The sequence below is a fragment of the Epinephelus moara genome, chromosome 11, assembly GCF_006386435.1.
Source record: "Epinephelus moara isolate mb chromosome 11, YSFRI_EMoa_1.0, whole genome shotgun sequence".
Classification (NCBI taxonomy): Eukaryota; Metazoa; Chordata; class Actinopteri; order Perciformes; family Serranidae; genus Epinephelus; species Epinephelus moara.
Genome location: NC_065516.1, coordinates 37,093,669 through 37,114,725, shown reverse-complemented (window position 1 = coordinate 37,114,725; position 21,057 = coordinate 37,093,669). Strand labels below are relative to the sequence as shown.

Here is a 21,057-nt window from a genome sequence, read left to right as displayed (position 1 = left end):
TTTACTATTGGTTCTGCAACGTAGGGAGTTTTTTTAAACTCTGAAATTGTATCCACCCATCTAAACACAAAATCAGGGAGAAAGTCATCAGTCTTTAGTTAAGCAAAGTGTCTAAAGACTGACTTGTGAGTCTAGACTGTGTGAGGTCCTCTGTTGATGCAGTGTTGTGCGTCACTTCCTATTGGTGCTGACTTGATGTCATGTGACATGCGCTGGCGTTGCGGCAGCACTGTGTTTTAAGTTTCCTTATTGTGATCATAAAAACAGCTGACAGAAATGTTCCGTCAGTCCTCAGCAGGAGGATTGTGTCTGTCTTTGTTCTAAACACATGTAAACAAACAGATCACGTTGGATGGTTCCCGCGGTAACTGTGAACCGAGGTTCCCTTAAACTGGGTCCTGTTGGTTGGAGAGGAAACACATCACAGTCTGACTGACATCACTCATAACAGAACCAATCGATGCGCTCCGGTGTCTGTGTCGGGTCGATAGCTCCTCTGATCTCTCTGCAAACACACACTCAGTGACAGGTGAGGAGGTGTCTGTCAGTCACATGACCCGGCACGTATCCCACAATCCCCGGCGGCTAAACCACTGATTGAACTGTCACTCAAACTGTGTGTGTGTTTTATCTCACATACACAGGTGAGTATTAACCTCAACATGTTACATGATAAACAAGCTTCATTACACACCTATCCTACTTAGTGTGTGTGTGTGTGTGTGTGTGTGTGTGATGAAGTGGGTCAGGAGGAAGTAGAGCAGCACCACCGGGGATTCTGGGTAATAGAATCCAGGTCTGCCGTGATTCGCCGAAGGTCACAAATAATAATTAACTTGTTAACTCCTTCCTCCCTCGTTAAGACAGATCAGTGAAACCCAATGTGTGTGTGTGTGTGTGTTCCTCAGAGCCTCCTGTACCCATCGCCCCCCCTCAGCTGATGGCGGTGGGCGCCACCTACCTCTGGATCCAACTCAACGCCAACTCCATCAATGGAGATGGACCGATCATTGAGAGAGAGGTGACTCCTGATGAAACAGTGATCTGATGCTGGTCTATGATGACGTTCTAGCAATGTGTGAGGAGGTTTCTGGTGGCCTCCTGTAGGGGGTTCTAGATGTCTTTGAGGGGGTTCTCGTGCTTCTCAGACAGGTTCTAGTGGTCCTATAGGATTGTAGGGATATGTTAGGGGGTTCTAGTAGTCCCTTAGGAGGCTGTAGGTGTCTGTGAAAAGATTCAAGTTGTTCTTTAGATGGTTCTTAAGGTCTTTGAGGGGTTTCTTAGCGTCTATGAGGAGATTCTAGTGGTATTTTAGGGGTTGTAGGAATCTGTCAGGAGGTTCTAGTGGTCCTTCTCTAGGGTTTTCTAGTTCCAGGGTTCCTTGAGGAGGTTGCAGTAGTAGGAATCTCTGAGGGGTTCTCGTGGTCCTTTAGGAATTGCAAGGGTCTGTTAGGGGGTTCTAGTGGGTTCTTATGGTGGGTGTAGGGATTTGTGAGGGGTTTCTAATGGTCCTTAAGGTGACTGTGGGAATCTCTGAGGGGTTCTAGTGGTCCTTTATGGGGGTCTATGGTTCTGTAAGGTGGTTCTAGTGGTCCTTGAGGGGGTTGTAGCAATCTGTGAGGGAGTTCTAGAGGTCTGTGAGGGGGTCGTATTGGTCATTAAGAGGGTTCTAGAGGTCTGTGAGGGGGTCATATTGGTCTTTAAGAGGGTTCTAGAGGTCTGTGAGGGGATGCAGGGTCTGTGTGGAGGTTCTAGGGAGTGCCAGTAACAGTTGATCATGTGTTTTTGAGGTGGAGTACCGTACGATGTCGGGCATGTTGATTGACACCACACCTGTCGATAAACCCACCCACAAGATCGGACACCTGGACCCCGATACCGAGTACGAGATCAGCGTGCTGCTGACCAGGCCCCTGGATGGAGGCACGGGAAACCCCGGACCCCCCCTCAGAGCCAGGACCAAGTGTGCAGGTGAGTCAGGTCACATGATCCAAACCTGATGATGACTGTTTAAAATGTCCCTGTACTCCAATGACTGCTAGCAGCTAGCGGCTAACTCTCAGGCTACACTCACACTGAGCTCATTAGGAGGTTAATGGTGGAGTCATTAGCATAGTGTGCAGTGCTAGGCTGCATTAGCACTGAGCTCATCGGGTGGCTAATGGTTAACGGTGAGGTCGTTAAGGCAGTGAGCCGGGCTAGGTTTCGTTAGCACCTCACTCATTAGCTCTTAATGGCTACAGTGTACACATCAGCATAGCATGCTAGCTGTTTACCTCATCCATCTCCTGAGTGAACACACACACACACACACACACACACACACACCTGCAGCAGTGTGTGTGTGTGTGTGTGTGTGTGTGTGTGTGTGTTCCCTCTGGGTGTAAACTCACAAACAGCATGTGATTAGCAATTAGTGCTCTAATTACACAGGTGCGTTAATGTGGCTGCTGCTGCAGTTTTTCCTTCGCTGTTCATCTGTTTGCTTTTTGTTGATGAAGGTGGAGACATTTTATTTTCTGGTTCTCGTATAATTTCAGATCCTTTTCATAGATTTGTGATTCTAGTTTGACCTTTGTTTAGTTTTCATCAGGCTCACAGCTCAGAACATGAACATGTTCCACATACACACAAATACTAATGATCATGATTCTAGAGGTCCTTGTAAAGGTTCCTGAGGTCCTTGATGAGGTCTGAAACCTCCTCTATGAAGTTTAGAAGTTTTTGGTGTTCTAGAGGTCCCTGATTAAATCTTAGAGGTCCTTGAATATGCTTCAGAGGTCCTTGAATATGCTTCAGAGGTCCTTGGTGCATTTTGTGAAGTCCTTGATGGAGTTCGCAAGGTGCATAATGGGGATAGAATAAACATGATAGCAATAATAATAATAATGATAATAATAATAAGAAATACAGAAAAAAATAAGAAACAGAAAATGAAAATATTCAACACAATGACAGTTTGTTTTTTTAAAACTCTTTCTGCTCCATCAACACTGTTCTGTCATCACATTGTAAATCATTATTTTTTTATGATACTAAATCTAATAAATCTGAGCAGGATTCAGTTTTTACAGAGAATTATTATGGAATTAATAATAATATGGAAATAAAGGAAAATTTCCACCCAAACAGGAAGTCCGATAAGAACCACTGAATTATTCTCCATGTTGAATATGTAGGAACGCTCCTTTGCTCACGCAGCGTTCTGCAGACCTCAGGTCTGTTATTAGAGGAGGAAATAACTGTGTCAGGTTTCAACACGTCTGCCTCTCAGACCTGCTGCTACATGACTGATGTCAACAGCTCGCAGGGCTGTGACCTGTCTCTGGTATGCCCCCCCCCCAGCACACAGATTCATATCACACAACAACTGCAGCAGGGACCCTTCAATCAGAGGCATGACAGTTCTGCAGCTTCTAATGGCTTCTCATGAGCTTCTGACTTTATCTGGATTATTTCTGACTCTGGTGACAGTTGGATCAATAAGCTCAGGCACAAATGACCAATCACATAACTCCTGTGAGACTCAGAAAATACAAGAGTTCAAGAGTTGCTTGGTGAGGTTCTAGAGAAGTGTGTTGATGCTTTATGGACCTGTGGGGAGGGTCTCGGGGTGTTTGCTGTCATTCTTCAGGTTTTTGATGTTCTTAGGTTCCTTGATAAGAGTATTGTGTTCCTTCAGGATGTTGTAATGATGGATGGTTCTAGATCAGGAACCAACATCAGAGTGTCAGTCTGATTGTTCCTTTGTTGTCACCTCCGCCCCTCTGGGACTGTCAGCAGATTAAAACAAACGCTCCTCCGGGATCAACAGCAGGAAACATGGAAAGAAATGTGTGTGTGACTGACAGCCAGCAGAGCACACACACACACACACACACACACACACACACACGCACACACACACACACACACACACACACTCTCTCTCAGTGTGATGACGATGATGATGATGATGATGTTCTCTGTGATAACACTCACATTTATTTATTCATTTTACTTCTAATAAATTATAAACCAGCTTCTGTTTGTGTGTGTGTGTGTGTGTGTGTGTGTGTGTTCAATAATAAATCAGCGTGTCCATCAGACAAGCTTTAGGACTTAGAGCTCAGTGAGGCGACTCAGCGTGGCGGCAGATAAACAGGAAGTCACTGTGAGCTGCTTCATGTTTCATCATTTCATTTTGTGCTTTTATATCTGATGATGTCATCACGACCAAAGTTATGATATGATTATTAATGACCGTGGAGCAGATGAAAGGGTGAGTCTTTGTTTTCCTGAACAGACAATGACCAGTTGAACTAAGAAGGTTCAGACATGAGAATGTGGTGCGTCGAGTTTATTGTTATGACATCATTTAATATTTGTTTTGGAGACAATGGTATTAATATGTTTTAAAGGTGTGTGGTGTGATTTAAGAGAATATGAAGGTCTGGTCACACACAGCGAGGTCATGAAAGATACAAACGTGTGTGTGTGTGTGTGTGTGTGTGTGTGTTAACATCCATTAAAGTGTGTTTGTCCGGCCTTTTATAAAATATCGTATGAATATTTCACTCTTTTCTCTCTTTTCACCTCAGATTTTTACGCTCTGCTCGTCCGCCAAACTGTCCACTTCTTTTTTTTACTGTCTGACGTTCTGTGGAGCTTTTAGTGATGGAAATTGTGGCCGCTGGTTTCAGACGCCGCTCCTTCTTCTGTCTGCGTGTGACAGTTACCACACTGAAAACGCTGTGACTCAGGTTCGATCGTGCGATGAGACGTGCTGCTTCGCAGTGAATTCATCTGAAGGTCAACAACGAATAAAACAACCTGTGAACGCAGCTCAGAAAAGGCAACACACCTCAGCTTTACATCCTTCAAACTTGTTTCCACACTGCTCTGACTTTTTCAAGAGACCTATTTTTTCATAGTACCGACCCTCTGACTGTTAGTAAACAGTGTGACGTCTGTTGGTGGGCGGGGCTTAGCTGGAGGCAAAACAGTTCTCCACAGACATTAGCTAGCGCTTTTTAGACGATGGAGGAAGATGATGTGAGTGGTGCATTCAGAAACACTCACTCGTGAGTGTGGGAGCGCACTCTGACACAAACTGGAGCGTTGATAAATTGGGAGCGCTGTCTGAATGTAGCGTTGGGTTATCCAGAGCAGCGCACTCTCAGAGTGGCAGAGCGCACTCTGGACACTCTGTCTGTGGAGACGGAGCAGCAGAGCGCCGAGCGGAGTGAATGTGTGATTAACTTAACCGTTGGTTCATTCATGTAGAAATATAATGCTCCGTTTCTTCCACCAACAGGGCTCTCATTTTAGTGTAGTTTCAAGTCAATCAGACTTATTGTGTGAGGGGCGTGGCCTTTCCAAAATATAGCGCCCCCACCAGGCTGTCATATTTATTAAACAACTGTCGGCAAAAACTTTGCTTGTCGACGATCTGTCTGAAAACAACAGGCTTGAAGCTCTAAACAGAACGTCCGTCTCCAGAACAGTGGAACAGGGGAACCGTGATATTAAAGGAACAGTTCAGCTTAATAAATGAAGTAGTGATCACGAGTTCTGCCTCTGTACTTTGGATCCAGATTCTGATCAGAGTCTGTTTCTGTTCTGGTCGGCCGACATGAATCATCCATCACTGGTTCTCATGCCTCCCCCTCCTCCTTCATCATTCCTCCCCCTTTCTCGCTCCCTCATATTAAATCTGGTGATCTCCTGGAAATGAAAAATTAAACCTCTCCTCCTCCTCCTCCTCCTCCTCCTCCTCCTCCTCCTCCTCTTCATCCTAGAGTCACCTTCAAACATTCGACACTCTTCTGTCTGTGTCTGTAATGTATTATTCTTCTTCGTCTTCTTCTTCTGCAATGTTTGTTTGTCTGTTATCAGCTCCCAGCAGCCTGCGTCAGGCTCCGCCCCCTGCTGTCCTGTCAGACATCCCATAATCCAAAATGTCTGAAAACACTGGAAATCGACTCTTGGTTGTTTCTGTTGAACAAAGTGAAACGTAGCAGATGTCAGCAGCGACAGGAGGTCTCCTCTCTCAGGCGTCTCTTTAGTTTAAAGCATCAAATTAGAAAAACTGAAAAAAGTTTTCTCGCTCAGTTGGAAGGTTTTGTGATTCTGATGTCACAAACATTTCAGTCACATGACTGATCCCACATCTCAACAACATTTTAATCTTATTTTTCTGACATTTTATAAACGTTATTCAGATATTTTAATATTTTTCTCAGACATTTTGTTGAAACATTTTTCAGACATTTTAATAATTTTACTGACATTTTTTTGACATTTCATCAACATCTTTTTGAATATTTTCATAATATATGTTGGACACTTTATTAACATTTTTCAGACATTTTGATAATATAATAATTGTTGTAGATTGCTACTGACTCTTTTAACCGAAAAGAAAAGAAAACCCTCAGACAGACAGACAGACGCACAGACAGACAGACAGACAGACAGTCTCTGCCTTTAAACAGTAAATATTGCAGAACATGATGTTCAAACAGAAACAGCTGCAGCGATCAGTTGATCAGTCAATTGACAGCATTAATCAGGAACTCTTCTGATAACTGATTCAATGTTTCAACACTTTGTGGCGTCGTGTTTCTTCACTGTGGGAATCTGATGTTTTTTACTTCAGATCCACGTAACCACGTGTGTGTTGGCTAAACGTAACCACGTCTGTGTGTTGGCTAAACATAACCATGTGTGTGTGTTGGCTAAACATAACCGTGTGTGTGTTGGCTAAACGTAACCACGTGTGTGTTGGCTAAACGTAACCACGTGTGTGTTGGCTAAACGTAAACACGTCTGTGTGTTGGCTAAACATAACCATGTGTGTGTGTTGGCTAAACATAACCATGTGTGTGTGTTGGCTAAACGTAACCATGTGTGTGTTGGCTAAACGTAAGGAGGGTCATAAGGACAGAGGGATGTCGTATGCTGTAAAGCCCTGCGAGGCAAATTGTGATTTGTGATATTGGGCTTTATAAATAAAATTGACTGATTGACTGATGGAATATGTGTAAGCCTCAGTGTCCTCTTCCTCCTCCTCCTCATCCTCACACATGACAGGAAGTCGACCTTGCATACTTCCTGAAGGTTGTAGTTTGTCGTTCTTTAACATTTGATGGAAAAATACCTGATGAAATCATCAGCAGGGCGCTCCGTCTTTGTGTCTGATTTAAATGTCAGCCCAAAAATTATGGGATGGAACTGTGACGACCACACACACACACACACACACGCACACACTGAAGGGGGAATGGTAAGATTTTATGTGATAGCATTCACTCTCCCCTCGGGGATTATGGGTAATAGGATCCACCTCAATCCCCTCCTCCCCCTCCCCTTGACCCCTGACCCCCATTGTTGCTGCGGTGATGTCTTGGGGTGTGTGTGTGTGTGTGTGTTGCCTGCAGACCGACCATTTAGCTCGACGTCTCTCTTTCATCGCACAATCGAGGTGGAGAAACTCACAAGTGCCTCTATTGTGTCCTGCTAAAAGCCTGCAGCCTGTGTGTGTGTGTGTGTGTGTGTGTGTGAGAGAGGCTCAATAACAGGAAGAGAGAATTTTTCTGTACCGCCACAATTGACCACACACACACACACACACACACACACACACACACACACACACACACACAGTTGAAAGACGACAAAGAACAGGAAAGGTATTGTTCACTGGCTGCAAAAATACACCTGAAAACACACACACACACACACACACACACACACAGTCAGGAGAAATTGGTCCTTCCTGCTCTCATCTATCATTCTCTCTGTCTCTCTGAGTGGATCGCTGTCTGTCATCTTGAAATACAGCACTTATATTGGCCACTACAAAGACACACTGTGTGTGTGTGTGTGTGTGTGTGTGTGTGTGTGTGTGTGTGAATGTGAGTGAGAGAGAGAGCGTGCTCAGTTCCAGCTTCCTTTAATCTCTCCCCTCTGTCTTTGTGTCTCTGCTCAGCTGAACTTTTTTTTTTCACTGAAGGAAACAGGAAGGAGGACGGCGGCCATGTTGGGTCGTCTCACTGCTTTCTTGTCAAACCTACATTCGTGTTATAATACAACGACTGAACGTCCTGAGGAGATCTCACTGCAGCCGGCTTTAGCAGCTGACTGTGTTGACGGGTGTCCCAGCATGCATTTCACATGCAGCAGCAGTGATGGTGGACAGTTTCAGATCCTTGTCTTTAGTCCGTCCCTCCGTGATGTCCCCATCGTAACAGTGAACACGTTTTCAGTCAGTCCTGTAGACTCTGTAAAATCACTGTGACTTTACCACAGACGTCATGTTATTGTAGAGCTACGTGCAGCGTATTGATTCTCTGTTGATCATGTGGCTGTTGCAGGACACACACACACACACACACACACACATTGGACGTCACAGACAAGCCTGAAAACAGGTTAGTAAACGGTAGAAAGCAGCGTGGAGGTCAGTGAGGATTTTATGGCGGTCACTTGTTTTTATATCTTTAGATTGATGTCTGAGCTCTGATTGGGCGGAGACAGATGGTAATTTGTGGTGGCGTGTCATTGCACCTCGCCAGTTAAGGAGCTACAATCAGCACGTTCACCCAGATGTCGGCGCTGGAGCTGATAAAACCCCTTGACTTCTGCAGGGTCATAGTTTAGTTTATTATTTCACACACATCATGATATGAAATACAGTACATGCTGCATACAGACATTACAGTAATTTGATGTGTGAAAGGGTCACCCCAAGGAAGCTATCTAAAGCTTATAATAGGGGGCACGGGGGCCCACAAATAACAGACAGGATATTGGCCAGATATCCTTAGGACCCAACAACATACAAACAGGCATATAACAGACACACAGTGGACAGTCCCAGTGCCCTGGTTACATTAGATCAGTCGGTACAATCATTGTACAATAACAAATTTATACAATGTTAGTCGAGAGAAATAGATGGAATAAAATACAAGTGACATTCATATGTAAGATTATTAATATAATCAGTGAATTAAATATACATTGATAGGAGTTGCATTCTTAGTTTTTTCTTGAAGATGGAGATGGAATGTGACATTTTTAACTTCTCATCAAGCTCATTCCAAATCTGTGGTCCTCTGCACACAGCACTAAACTTGGTACATTTTAACCGTCGTTTTTTTTCCCAGTGATTTGGTTTTTGTTTCTGGTGGAATAGGTGTGCATAGGATGGAAGATTGGAATGAGGTCACATAGTTTATGGTTTAGTTTGTGGACAATTTGGTACATTACACAAGCATTCTGGAGGTAATTGTACTCAGCAAGCCTCAGAAGATTGTGGCGGTGGAAAAGTATTCTCGTGGGAGCATTAAACTCAGACCATGATAAAGCACGTATGACTTTTTTTGGGGGTATCTAGCTTTTGTAAGTAAGTTGAAAATGTGTTACACCATATGATGTTGCAATATTGTAAATGAGGCTCAAACCAGGTTTTATATATATATAGGGTGAGAAGTGCAGAAAGTGGTAGAAAATGTCTCAACTTAAGAAACAAAGCAGCATATTTAGACAATGTTTTTGTGAGATCTTCAATGTGACATTTAAAATTAAGAGATTCATCGATGAGGATCCCCAGGAATTTTGTAGAGCCGACTCTTACAATATTCTGTCCATTTATTTTTGGACAGATTTGCTTAATGTTAGTTTTTTTTAATTGGAATGGATCACAATGTATTTTGTTTTACTGATGTTATGGGAAAGTTTGTTGCACCTAAACCAGGTGTCTGTTTTCATTAACTCACTATTTATGATTTGTTCAAGCATATTTGGGTTTTTGTGGGGGAAAAAACAGGTTTGTATCATCAGCAAATAATACTTTATGTAGTACAGATGAGGAATTAACAAAGTAATTTATATTTATTTATTTATATATGTTTTTTTTATATGTGCATGTAAGATGTTGGATGATGTCTTTTGGTAGCCTTCGCGTTTTATTTTGTATGAGTGAGGGGAGTGGATGGAGGATTGACTGTTGCATATGTTTTTGCACTATACGGAGTTGCTTCTCCAATTTCGTTGTATCAAGCATACAATGACAATAAAGGTTTCTATTCTATTCTATTCTATTCTATTCTATTCTATTCTATTATATTATATTATATTATATTATATATATATGATGGAGAGAAGTGGCCCTTAAATGGAACCCTGGGGAACCCCATGATTGATGGATTGGTATACATACATAAACATATTGGTGTCTTCCAGACAGATAACTATGAAACCAGTGTAGCGCTAGAGATTGCTGATTGTCAGCTTTCCCACTGCGGTGGCTGTGCGGCAGTGCAGTGGGTGTGCAGTAGCACAGCTCACAAAATCAAGACGATCGTTCAGTTTGTGGTAAAAGTCTCAAATTAAAGTTCCTGTTTACAGAGGAAGTGATGTGTTTTTTTAAATCACGGCATATTTCTGTGGATTAATGACCTCACATAACACAAATATAAACGTGTTTGTAGATCAGGGAACACGTAACCAGCTGCTCTCCGCACCCTCAGATTCAGCTCGTTGACAAAACATTGATGTGATAAAGAGATTTGGCCGCAGGAAGCAGCAGTTCAGTCTCCACGAGGAGGACAACAGACACTGAGGGTTACCTGCTTGGCTCAGGCTGCGTGCTGATTGGCCAAGACTGATAGTGACAGGAAGCTTATCAGCGTCAGACTGTTTTCACTTTAGATAAAGGACAATTGTTTTTCAGCTGTGAAGATGTGACGTTCACACGCAGCTCAGATCAGATCTGTCTGATGTCACGTAAACAAGCTGGTTAATCAGTGTGAGACGTCTGCTGAGGGGTAAAGATGGCGTCTGCTGAGGGGTAAAGATGGCGTCTGCTGAGGGGTAAAGATGACCTGTTCCTCTTTGTGTCTGTCTGTCAGATCCCATGCACGGCCCACGGCATCTCGAGGTCGTCGACATTCAGTCCAAACAGGTGACGGTAAGATGGGAGCCATTCGGATACAACGTGACCCGCTGCCACAGCTACAACCTGACTGTACAGTACCGCTACAGACCTGCAGGGGCTGCCAGCAGGTACATACAGGACCAGGGGAGGGGGCAATATTTTTAAAAACAGTGACGTAATGAAAGGGAGGGGCCAACAGTGAAAGAGATGTGATGTATACAGAGGAAGGGGCCAACATTGAAAAAAGGGGGAGGGGCCAACATTGGAAAAAAACGGGAAGGGCCAGCATTTGAAGAGTAATGACTTATACAGAGGAAGGGGCCAACATTTAAAGAAAGTAAACCACAGAGAGGGAAAGGCCAAGTAAGTCCTGGTAAAGGTAAACACGGGGATACACCAACAGGCAAATAAGCCCCTCCCTCTTCTTCCTCTCTCCTGCAGGGAGCCGGTGAAGGAGGTGGTGTATGACACCCTGAGCGTTGTGCCGCAGCACATCGTGCGTAACCTTCCACCGTTCACCAACGTCAGCCTGAGACTCGTCTTGAGTAACCCGGAGGGACGCAAGGAGAGCGAGGAGTTGCTGGTGCTGACGGACGAGGACGGTATGACACTGTCCATCAGTCAACTTCTGTGCTGTTCAATAAGTTTTTAAAAACTTAAATGTTTGTGTCTCAGTTCCCGGAGCTGTCCCCGTGGATTCGATCCTCGGCAGTAGTTATGAGCAGCAGATCAGTCTGAGCTGGAGGGAGCCGCTGCAGACGTATGGCCTCATCCGACAGTATGAGGTAAACCCACTGATTCGACATCCTACACATCACGCCATGATGTCACCATCTTCATCATGTCTCAAAGCCCCGCCCCCTATTGCTGCTCACACATGGTCCACGATGAGGGGCTAAAGGTCTTCCAAAGTTAAGAGAGGCCAACATTTAAATAAAAAGACATAAAGAGCAGAAGGGGCCAATATTTAAAGACAGTTAAGGGCGGAGGGGCCAATATTTAAAGACAGTTAAAAGGGGGAGTGGCCAAAAAATAAATAAAGAGACAGTTAAGAGTGGGAGGGGCCAATAATTAAATAAAGAGACATAAAGAGTGGGAGTGGCCAATAATTAAAGACAGTTAAGAGGGGGACTGGCCAATAATTAAATAAAGAGACATAAAGAGTGGGAGTGGCTAACATTTAAAGACAGTTAAGAGTGGGAGGGGCCAATAATTAAATAAAGAGATATAAAGAGTGGGAGGGGCCAATAATTAAAGACAGTTAAGAGGGGGACTGGCCAATAATTGAATAAAGAGACATAAAGAGTGGGAGTGGCTAACATTTAAAGACAGTTAAGAGGGGGAGGGGCCAATAATTAACGCATCTAAAACGACACCACCCGAGTTTGAACGTTAACCGACACGACTAGAAAAAGCAATCTGGTGCAAACTACGATATCGTCGTCGTTTAAAAAGAAAGAGCGTTTCCCTGACCATCGCGCTAAAGAAATAACCAACGCCATTGGAGTTGAGTAAAATTGTTTAAGCTGCACTTTAGATATAAGCATGTTTTGTTTACTGCACTTTAACAAAGTGGGAAAGCTAAGTAAGTTCCTAGTAAAACTGAATCTGAGCAGGCTTTAAAGCTGACCAGCTGCACTATACTTTTTATTTTAATTGAGTAAAACTGTTAAAGCAGAAATGTATATTTATATTTTTCATTCAAAAAAATGTGTTAAAAAAACAGCAGGATTTTATATATATTTGTTTCATTCAAAAATTGTGTAAAAAGAGTTAACTGCTGTGGTGGTATGTTTTAATAAGGTTACCAATAAGTAAAAGATATTTAATAGTCGTCTATTTTTTTCATTACTGTACCGAAAAAAACGAACCGTGACTTGTGTACCGAGGTACGTACCGAACCGAGATTTTTGTGTACCGTTACACCCCTAACTAAAATCTGTTTGAAGTTTATTTTGGCGTGCGAATGACTTCACTAACAGATCTGAAGTTGAAAATAACACAATTAGTTAAAACTGCCACCTTTAAAATATGAATGTAAACCAAAATCAGATTTACAGTGAAGACTCCATCACCCACAATCCCCAGTGAGGCAGCCAGACATTAATGTGGTCCTCCTTCACAGATCTCCTACAAAGCCCTGAGCTCCTTCGACACAGAGTTCGACCTGTCTAATCAGAGCGGGAAGGTGTTCAAACAGGCCAATGAGACGAGCCACGTGTTCACAGGCCTCTACCCAGGCTCCACCTACTCCTTCACAATAAGAGCCTCCACCATTAAAGGCTTCGGGCCTCCGGTCATCACCCAGTTCACCACCAAGATCTCAGGTGAGTCTCCACCAAGATCTCAGGTGAGTCTCAGAAATGTCAACACCAAACAAATGAAGACACTGACTCCCTCCTCCTCCTCCCTCTCCTCCTCCTCCTCCTCCTCCTCCTCCTCCTCCTCCTCCTCCTCCTCCTTCTCAGCTCCTCTGATGCCGGCGTATGATCAAGAGTCTCCTCTCAATCAGACGGACTCCAGCGTCACTGTTATGTTGAAACCGGCCCAGAGCCGGGGAGCTCCCGTCAGGTAACACACACACACACACACACACACACACACTCACAGATGTTGAAATATTCAGCAGCATCAATCTTCGTCTTCATCAAGTTTTCATGAGCGAGACGTTAAACATTAAAACAGGACATGAAGAAGAAGCTGCAGCTGAAACTGTCACATCCACATCAGTTGTGACGAACTACAGCTCTGATCTTTAAACTGTTTTTGAACGAACAGACCTCAGATCAGTTTATTCCTGTTAAATATTCATCTCACTTCAGCAGCAAAGATCACAAACGTTTCAGTTACAGTGAATCAGATGAAATCTGAAGATGCGAGTGTTGTAAACATCATTTAAAAGCCTGCCTGTTTTAAAGCTTTGAATGTGACATGTCTTGACATTTAGATTTACTGTCATAAGCCCCGCCCTCTTTAAGCAGTCATTACCAAACTTTATGTCCCGACTGAGTCTTGACTCCAGATGGTCCGAACAGAATTTCATATTTGTCCCTGCAGCTGATTGTAAGATATAAACTTTATGCATTTGTGGCGCCCTCTAGTGTCAGAATATCCCAAGGCTGCTTAGCGAAGCTCAAAGTATCCGCACATGTGCACCGAGTTTGGTCACGACCACTGTCGCCATATTTGATTTATGAGTATTTATGTAAATTTGGACTTAAACACAAATGTTTGTTTGTGAAGCCTTTTTGACCCATGCACAGCGCCTTCTGGTGGAGACATCTTTTCTCTTTCTCTTTTATTATTCTCTCTGTTTTTCTCATTTTGATGCTGATTATTCAACATTTGCTTTTCTTTTTTTTTGTTGTCACTTTTTAACATTTAGAGGTAAAGCTCAGTGTCAGCAGGTGTGTCTACGTACAACACAACAACATACAAACAAAAACAACAGACAAAAACTAAACAGTGTACCTCATACAGAGACGAATAATCATACAATAAGATTTCATATTGGCAGAACAATATATTCCAAACTAGTTTAACTGCAACAAGTACAAATTGTCAAAAAGAAGGTCTTCCTGAAGAGATGAGAACAGAGACCTTCCTCACACCTACCTTCCTTTGATAACTTTAGATCAACGATGTGCGTAGATGATTCTGCCAGTGTTCCGGGATGACTGGACCAACGAGTACACGAAAAAATGATTTAGAGAAAACTGAGAAAAAAACACAAAATTCTGAGAAAAAATTCTGTCACTGACTACAGTGAGAGAATTGTGACTATAAGCTGAGTTGGTCTCAAGATAATTGTGAAAACAGCGCCACCTTCAGGTCAGTGAGTGTCATTGATTTGTACCTGAGTAGTGGGCGCACACACTTTTTACTGAGAAAAATAAGAAGAAAGAAGAATAATGAGAGCTAAAGCATCAGAGCAGCTGCAGCTGTGTGCGTGTGACTGCTCGTGCTGCGACAGCCTTTAACGGTATCAGACTGAACACAATAATCCAGGTTGTTTTTTCGTTGTCCTGGTGATCGAAACATTGAAGTGATGTCGTTGAATGTTTGTTAGCGTGTTGGATGTGTTTGTGGTCATGACGCCGACACACCATCCTTGTCTTAAACACAGCTAGGGTGGCAGAGATATATGTATGTTCCAAGGTGGTCACACCGTGTACGTTTGCCTATCAACGAAAAAAAAAGGCAACCAGATTGAAAATCTAACTGCACATGTTCTCGCCTCCTCGGCGGTGTGTTGGACTTTATACACATATTTACATTAAAAAATGGTTTCAAGTTTCAATTATTAAAAAACAGTTTGCTTTTAAAATTAAAATTAAATTTAAAAATGTTTTGAAATTTCATTGACTGAAACTGTGAAGGATAAAAATGATTAAAATGTAAATAAAACGTTTTCGTCTCACAACTAAGAGGAAATCTAAAATAGCTGTCAGAATTAACACCAACGAACATCACGACTGTGAGGCAAATTGTGATTTGTGATATTGGGCTTTATAAATTAAATTGATTGATTGATTGACTTACTCCAGCATGATTACGTGGGATATGTAAGAATTCTGATGCCATGCTGTTGGTAGGAAAACATACGAGCAGTGCATGAGAACTTCCTGAGGTGCAGTACAGTAACTGAGATATTCAGGACAAATCAACGGGCCTCTGTAAACTTATTTTTTTGTAACTTTGTTTATACAGAATGTGCCTTTTTCAGGGCAATGGGGGGCGTGAGCAAGTAACAAAACATGTAGCAGTGTCTGTCAGGTTTGTGTTTCCCTCTTGCTACTAGCTGCTCGCTAATTCCTGCTATCAGCTGTTTCCTGTTTATCCACCGCCAGTGGCTCGCACGTGTGGCGTCATCAACAGCTCCTCCCACAAGTCATCAACAGCCCCTCCCGTTGCAGAAGGCCGCCTCGGTCTGTTTAAACTAAAAGGGTTGCACCAATATGTCTACCGTACGAGGTGAAAAATTGGGCACCTCGGATCAACTCGCCAATCCAGCTCTGTGTCTCTAAACGCTTGCAACATTCGCCGAAAATCTGGCAGTGTAAAAGGGGCTTTTGATAAACCTGAGAATGAGACGTTACAGTGGTCACGTGAACAAGTTCTCGTTGTCTTCAGATAGAGGGCGATATTTCTAACTGAAGACAAACTTTACGGCAGACAGCGGTCTACTCAATGTCGGACGTTGCGAAGCTGAACCAGTTCCAGATGACTGAAGAGACAGTCTTTTTTTTTTTTAGGGAATGAACTTGTTCCTTCCTTCATAGCACACGCCGCCACGTTGATACCGCTGTGAACGCCACGATGAACTACAGGAGCCCAGCTGCAGCAAAATACACCATAATTACCGTGATTAACCAAGTTAACGTGAAAATGGATTTTCATTTTTAGACACCGTCCCACACTGTGAGTTCAGATGAAGATATAAAATGGATCAGCTCTTATTATGAGTTTTAATTTTTTAATAAACCTAAACGTTCACGTTGGACATTTTGTGTCCTCTGGTCTGAAAGACGCCGTCTCATAGAAACAAAACAGCCCAAAACCTGTAAAGTGAGCAGCACATAAAGAACTCACCTGGACCTGAGCTATCATCAGTGTGTCAGCGTCAGAGGAGCTTCTTCCTGTCTGGACAGGAAGCTGAGACACAGAGCAGGAAGAGCAGGTGATGTCGTTCTGTCCTTTTATTATTAAATCAGAAGATTTTTTTTACTCAGATATGAAAGTGAACGATGAAACATTGATGTGAGTGTTGTGATCGTCCGATGAAGAATTCAGCAGATTAATGGAAACTCAGTTATTTATTTATCTGATGAGACGTTTTCATCCGTCAGTCATCGTCTGTTTGTCTCCACTGTTTCCTTCTTGGATGTGAATGCAGATAATTACCACTGCAAACTTTCTACAGTCTGACTCAGACACACTCTGCTAAATCTCTGTTGTTGGGGCCCACAGGGAGGCTGTATCCGCGGTAACAGTCGTCATGTCAACAGCTGTCTGCTCTCCGTCGTCGGGCTGTAACGAGGGATTTGGTTAATTAACGATCAGCGGGCGGGGCTAATCAGAGCCTGCTGCTAACACCGAGGATTAACAAGGGATTAACAGCTAATGTGTCAATCACACACAAACACACACAATCACACACAGACACACACAGTCACACATAAACACACACAAACACACACAGACACACACAGACACACACAGTCACACATAAACACACTGAGCGCTTCCTTGCCTTTCAGTAAGGAACACAGAGATGCTTCGGCTCGTCTCTCGTTATGAACGGACGCTTTATCTCTGCGACACAGTGAAAGCAACAAAGACGCTTTGTTCTCCTGATCAGGTAGAACAACACACATCATCTGTCTGTGAATGGCACGTCAGAGCCCAGACGTCGGCCGCCTGCCGTCAGCAGGGCCGCTCTGACCTTTAACCCTTTCAGACCCACCAGATCCCGGCCATTTTCACAGTGGCCTCCTTGACCTCTGACCTCCAGATATCTGAATGTAGGAACCAAGTCTCCCTTTCACAGACGTGTCCTCTCTATGTTAGACCCAAACTTTTTTTTTGGCAAAAAGAAAGTATGACAGAGTGAGTTATTTTCACCTGTTTTTTTGAACGTTTCTGCAGAATCGAAATCGAAAAATTACACGTGAAGACTCGACGTCAAAGATCCAACGAGCTCAGTTTTAGTCATGTGTGACGACGTTAATCCCCAAAGTATCTGTGTTATTGTCACGAGACCGTTTTGTTTAACCATCACGCCCTCACTGCGACCTTGTCACATGTCCACATTTGGTCATCAACATATGACGTCACCGTGTCAACTTCAGCCTGTTACATGCATCATCTTTTTTCAAAATACACCTCTGTTTTCACAGGAAATGTACAGTTTGCATACAGTCTCTTTCAAAATAAAAGCACTACGTCGGTACAACACCAATGATGTCTTTTTCCTTCAACAACACACACACCTGGTTACGTTTAGCCAACACACACACGGTTAGGTTTAGCCAACACACACACATGGTTACGTTTAGCCAACACACACACGGTTACGTTTAGTCAACACACACACCTGGTTACGTTTAGCCAACACACACACATGGTTAGGTTTAGCCAACAAGATCGCACATCTCAAGGGACTTTATCCTGATAAACAAATTTTAATACATAAAGGTCAAGGTCTTATCTCTGTAGTCTGAGTGGGTGGAAGTTCACAGCATAGATCAGCCTCTCATTGGGCGTAACGAGCCACCCTCTGAAGTCCCGCCCTACCACCTCCGGTTATGTAGCAGTTTTCAACACGTCCTTAAGTCCCGCCCTACCACCTCCGGTTATGTAGCAGTTTTCAACACGTCCTTGCGGTGTTTGATCTTGTGGAGATGTAGCCATTTTTCTGCCATGGTTCGCGTCCTGTAGGCGATATTTCTGTGGGCGTGTTACACCAAAACCTGTTTCCCCCCGGCAGTCTTTTTGCAAGCGCACCGTTGCTGTGGCACCGCCAAGAACGACCACAGGGTGGACTGGTGGGCGGAGTCATACAACCATAGGGTGGACTGGTGGGCGGAGTCATACAACCACAGGGTGGGCTGGTGGGCGGAGTCATACAACCACAGGGTGGACTGGTGGGCGGAGGCAGGGACTCTAGTTTTAAACCTGACCCCCCTGACTTTCAATTCAATTTCAGTTTTATTTATAAAGCCCAATATCACAAATCACAATTTGCCTCACAGGGCTTTACAGCATACAACATCCCTCTGTCCTTAGGACCCTCACAGCTGATCAGGAAAAACTCCCCAAAAAACCCTTCACGTTAACCACGTAGCTGTATGTCAGAATGTCGTTGGTATGATGTCATACGAGCTGTTAGATGATGATTCGTTGAATTGAAACGTCTTCATGTAGCAGATGAGAGACAGAGATCAGAGCGACTTTTACTCTGCATCAACACAGCAGGGGGCCAACAAAACACAGGGTTGTACGGACGCCATGCGGCAGTACACGAACGTGCACACTCCTGGCAGATGACTTTCTGACGTTGATTTCTGAATCTCTGTGACTCAAGATAAACGTTCATCAGCGCCTGCGCTCACTCTCACACCAGCTGTGTGCTGAATGAAGTTGAAAGTGTACTCAGGGTCCACTCAGCACTCATCACAGCCGTCAGCAGATGCTTCACTTCCTCCGTCACTGCGGGACTCAAGTGTCCATCAACAATCAAACATCCCCGCCGTTCAGAGTGTCACCAATTATGTCCCTTTTCTCCGTTAAAGGATCAATAAATAAAGCAAAATCAAATGAAGCCAGCACGCAGCTGGTGGGTTGTTCAGGCAGCCTGGGAGAAAAGAGCGTTTCTATAAAACACACGTCGACACACCGACGAGTCAAAAGAAGAAAAAGGATCATTTCAGGCGAATCCAGATTTATGTTTTTCTTTTCATGCAGGAACAAGACTGAGGATGTAAAGAGTGTGTGTGTGTGTGTGTGTGTGTGTGTGTGTGTGTGTGTGTGAGATGTGCGGTATGTTAATTGACATGATAGTTTATGTGAAACCCATCAGATTGAACAGATGCTGCTCTGAGATACGATTTCATGTTTGTGTGTTTATATTTAACTTTGCTTTTGTCTCATCTGACACCAGAGCGAGCATCGGCCCTCCGGCACACCAACACACACCAACACACACACACACTGACAAACAGTGACACATTCATGTATAAGAGCCTCACATCACAGGACAAAAGGTGTTGCCGCAGGCGACCTGCAACTGTAATCAGATTACTGTCACACACACATACACACACACACACAAGTGTGGCAACGTGAGCATGAAGGAATGTGATTAGAGATGGTTTGTCAAAGACGGAGAGGAAAGAAAGAGATGAAGAGAGAGGAGTGAGGAGGAGGAAGAAATGATTGAATCTGTCTCTTTTCTCTTTATTTCTGTGGAAATCAAACAATACAGATACTGCTGCAGAGTGTGTGTGTGTGTGTGTGTGTGTGTGTGTGTGTGTGTGTGTGTGTGTGTCTGTGTGTCTGTGTGTCTGTGTGTGTCTGTGTGTCTTCCTGTCCTCCTTTAGTTTCCTGTCCGGCAGGAAATGTGACAATACTGCAGTTTCACCATCCACACCCTGTGTGTGTGTGTGTGTGTGTGTGTGTGTGTGTGTGTGTGTGTGTGATCTATGACTTCTGTCCTGCGTCTGTTTCCAGTAAAAAACACAACTATTGTTTCCAGCTTTTCCCTCGGGACATGAACATTGCTCAACACTCACTGTGCTGCGTTCAGGTGCAGCTCTGGCACCTGCTGGTGGAAAACAGAGCTGCAGACTGTCCCTCTGTGATTGGCTGCTGCTTCATCGTCAAGCTGGCCGAGTCTGTGGAATAATTCAAGTTTTTAACAAGCTTCAACAGTTCTTATACAGTCCGTAGAGTTCTTGTAGAGTCTGTAGAGTTCTTGTAGAGTTTGTAGAGTTCTTGTAGAGTCCGTAGAGTTCTTGTAGAGTCTGTAGAGTTCTTGTAGAGTCTGTAGAGTTCTTGTGGAGTCCGTAGTTCTTGTAGAGTCTGTAAAGTTCTTGTGGAGTCTGTAGAGTTCTTGTAGAGTCTGTAGAATTCTTGTAGAGTCAGTAGAGTTCTTGTAGAGTCCGTAGAGTTCTTGTAGAGTCTGTAGAGTTCTTGTGAAGTCTGTAGAGTTCCTGTGAAGTCCTGGGTTCTTGTAGAGTCTGTAGAGTTCTTGTAGAGTCTGTAGAGTTCTTGTGGAGTCCATAGTTCTTGTAGAGTCTGTAGAGTTCTTGTAGAGTTTGTAGAGCTCTTGTGAAGTCTATAGAGTTCTTGTGAAGTCCTGGGTTCTTGTGAAGTCTGTAGAGTTCTTGTAGAGTCTGTAGAGTTCTTGTGGAGTCTGTAGAGTTCTTGTGAAGTCTGTAGAGTTCTTGTGAAGTCCTGGGTTCTTGTAGAGTCTGTAGAGTTCTTGTGAAGTCTGTAGAGTTTTTGTGAAGTCTGTAGAGTTCTTGTGAAGTCCTGGGTTCTTGTAGAGTCTGTAGAGTTCTTGTAGAGTCTGTAGAGTTCTTGTGGAGTCTGTAGAGTTCTTGTGAAGTCTGTAGAGTTCTTGTGAAGTC

At 43.6% G+C, this 21,057-nt stretch overlaps 1 protein-coding gene across 2 annotated transcripts in view; it reads left to right on the top strand.

Annotated features, from left to right (window-relative positions):
• Positions 1 to 21,057, top strand: part of LOC126397832 (receptor-type tyrosine-protein phosphatase mu-like) — a 152,830-nt gene that overhangs the window by 80,262 nt on the left and 51,511 nt on the right. For both annotated transcript variants that reach the window (XM_050056826.1, XM_050056825.1), the window contains exons 8-14: positions 909 to 1,021; positions 1,791 to 1,971; positions 10,899 to 11,052; positions 11,366 to 11,526; positions 11,600 to 11,709; positions 13,050 to 13,251; positions 13,393 to 13,495. In XM_050056826.1, the coding sequence (XP_049912783.1) occupies positions 909 to 1,021; positions 1,791 to 1,971; positions 10,899 to 11,052; positions 11,366 to 11,526; positions 11,600 to 11,709; positions 13,050 to 13,251; positions 13,393 to 13,495 (1,024 nt within the window). The remainder of the gene's footprint in view (positions 1 to 908; positions 1,022 to 1,790; positions 1,972 to 10,898; positions 11,053 to 11,365; positions 11,527 to 11,599; positions 11,710 to 13,049; positions 13,252 to 13,392; positions 13,496 to 21,057) is intronic.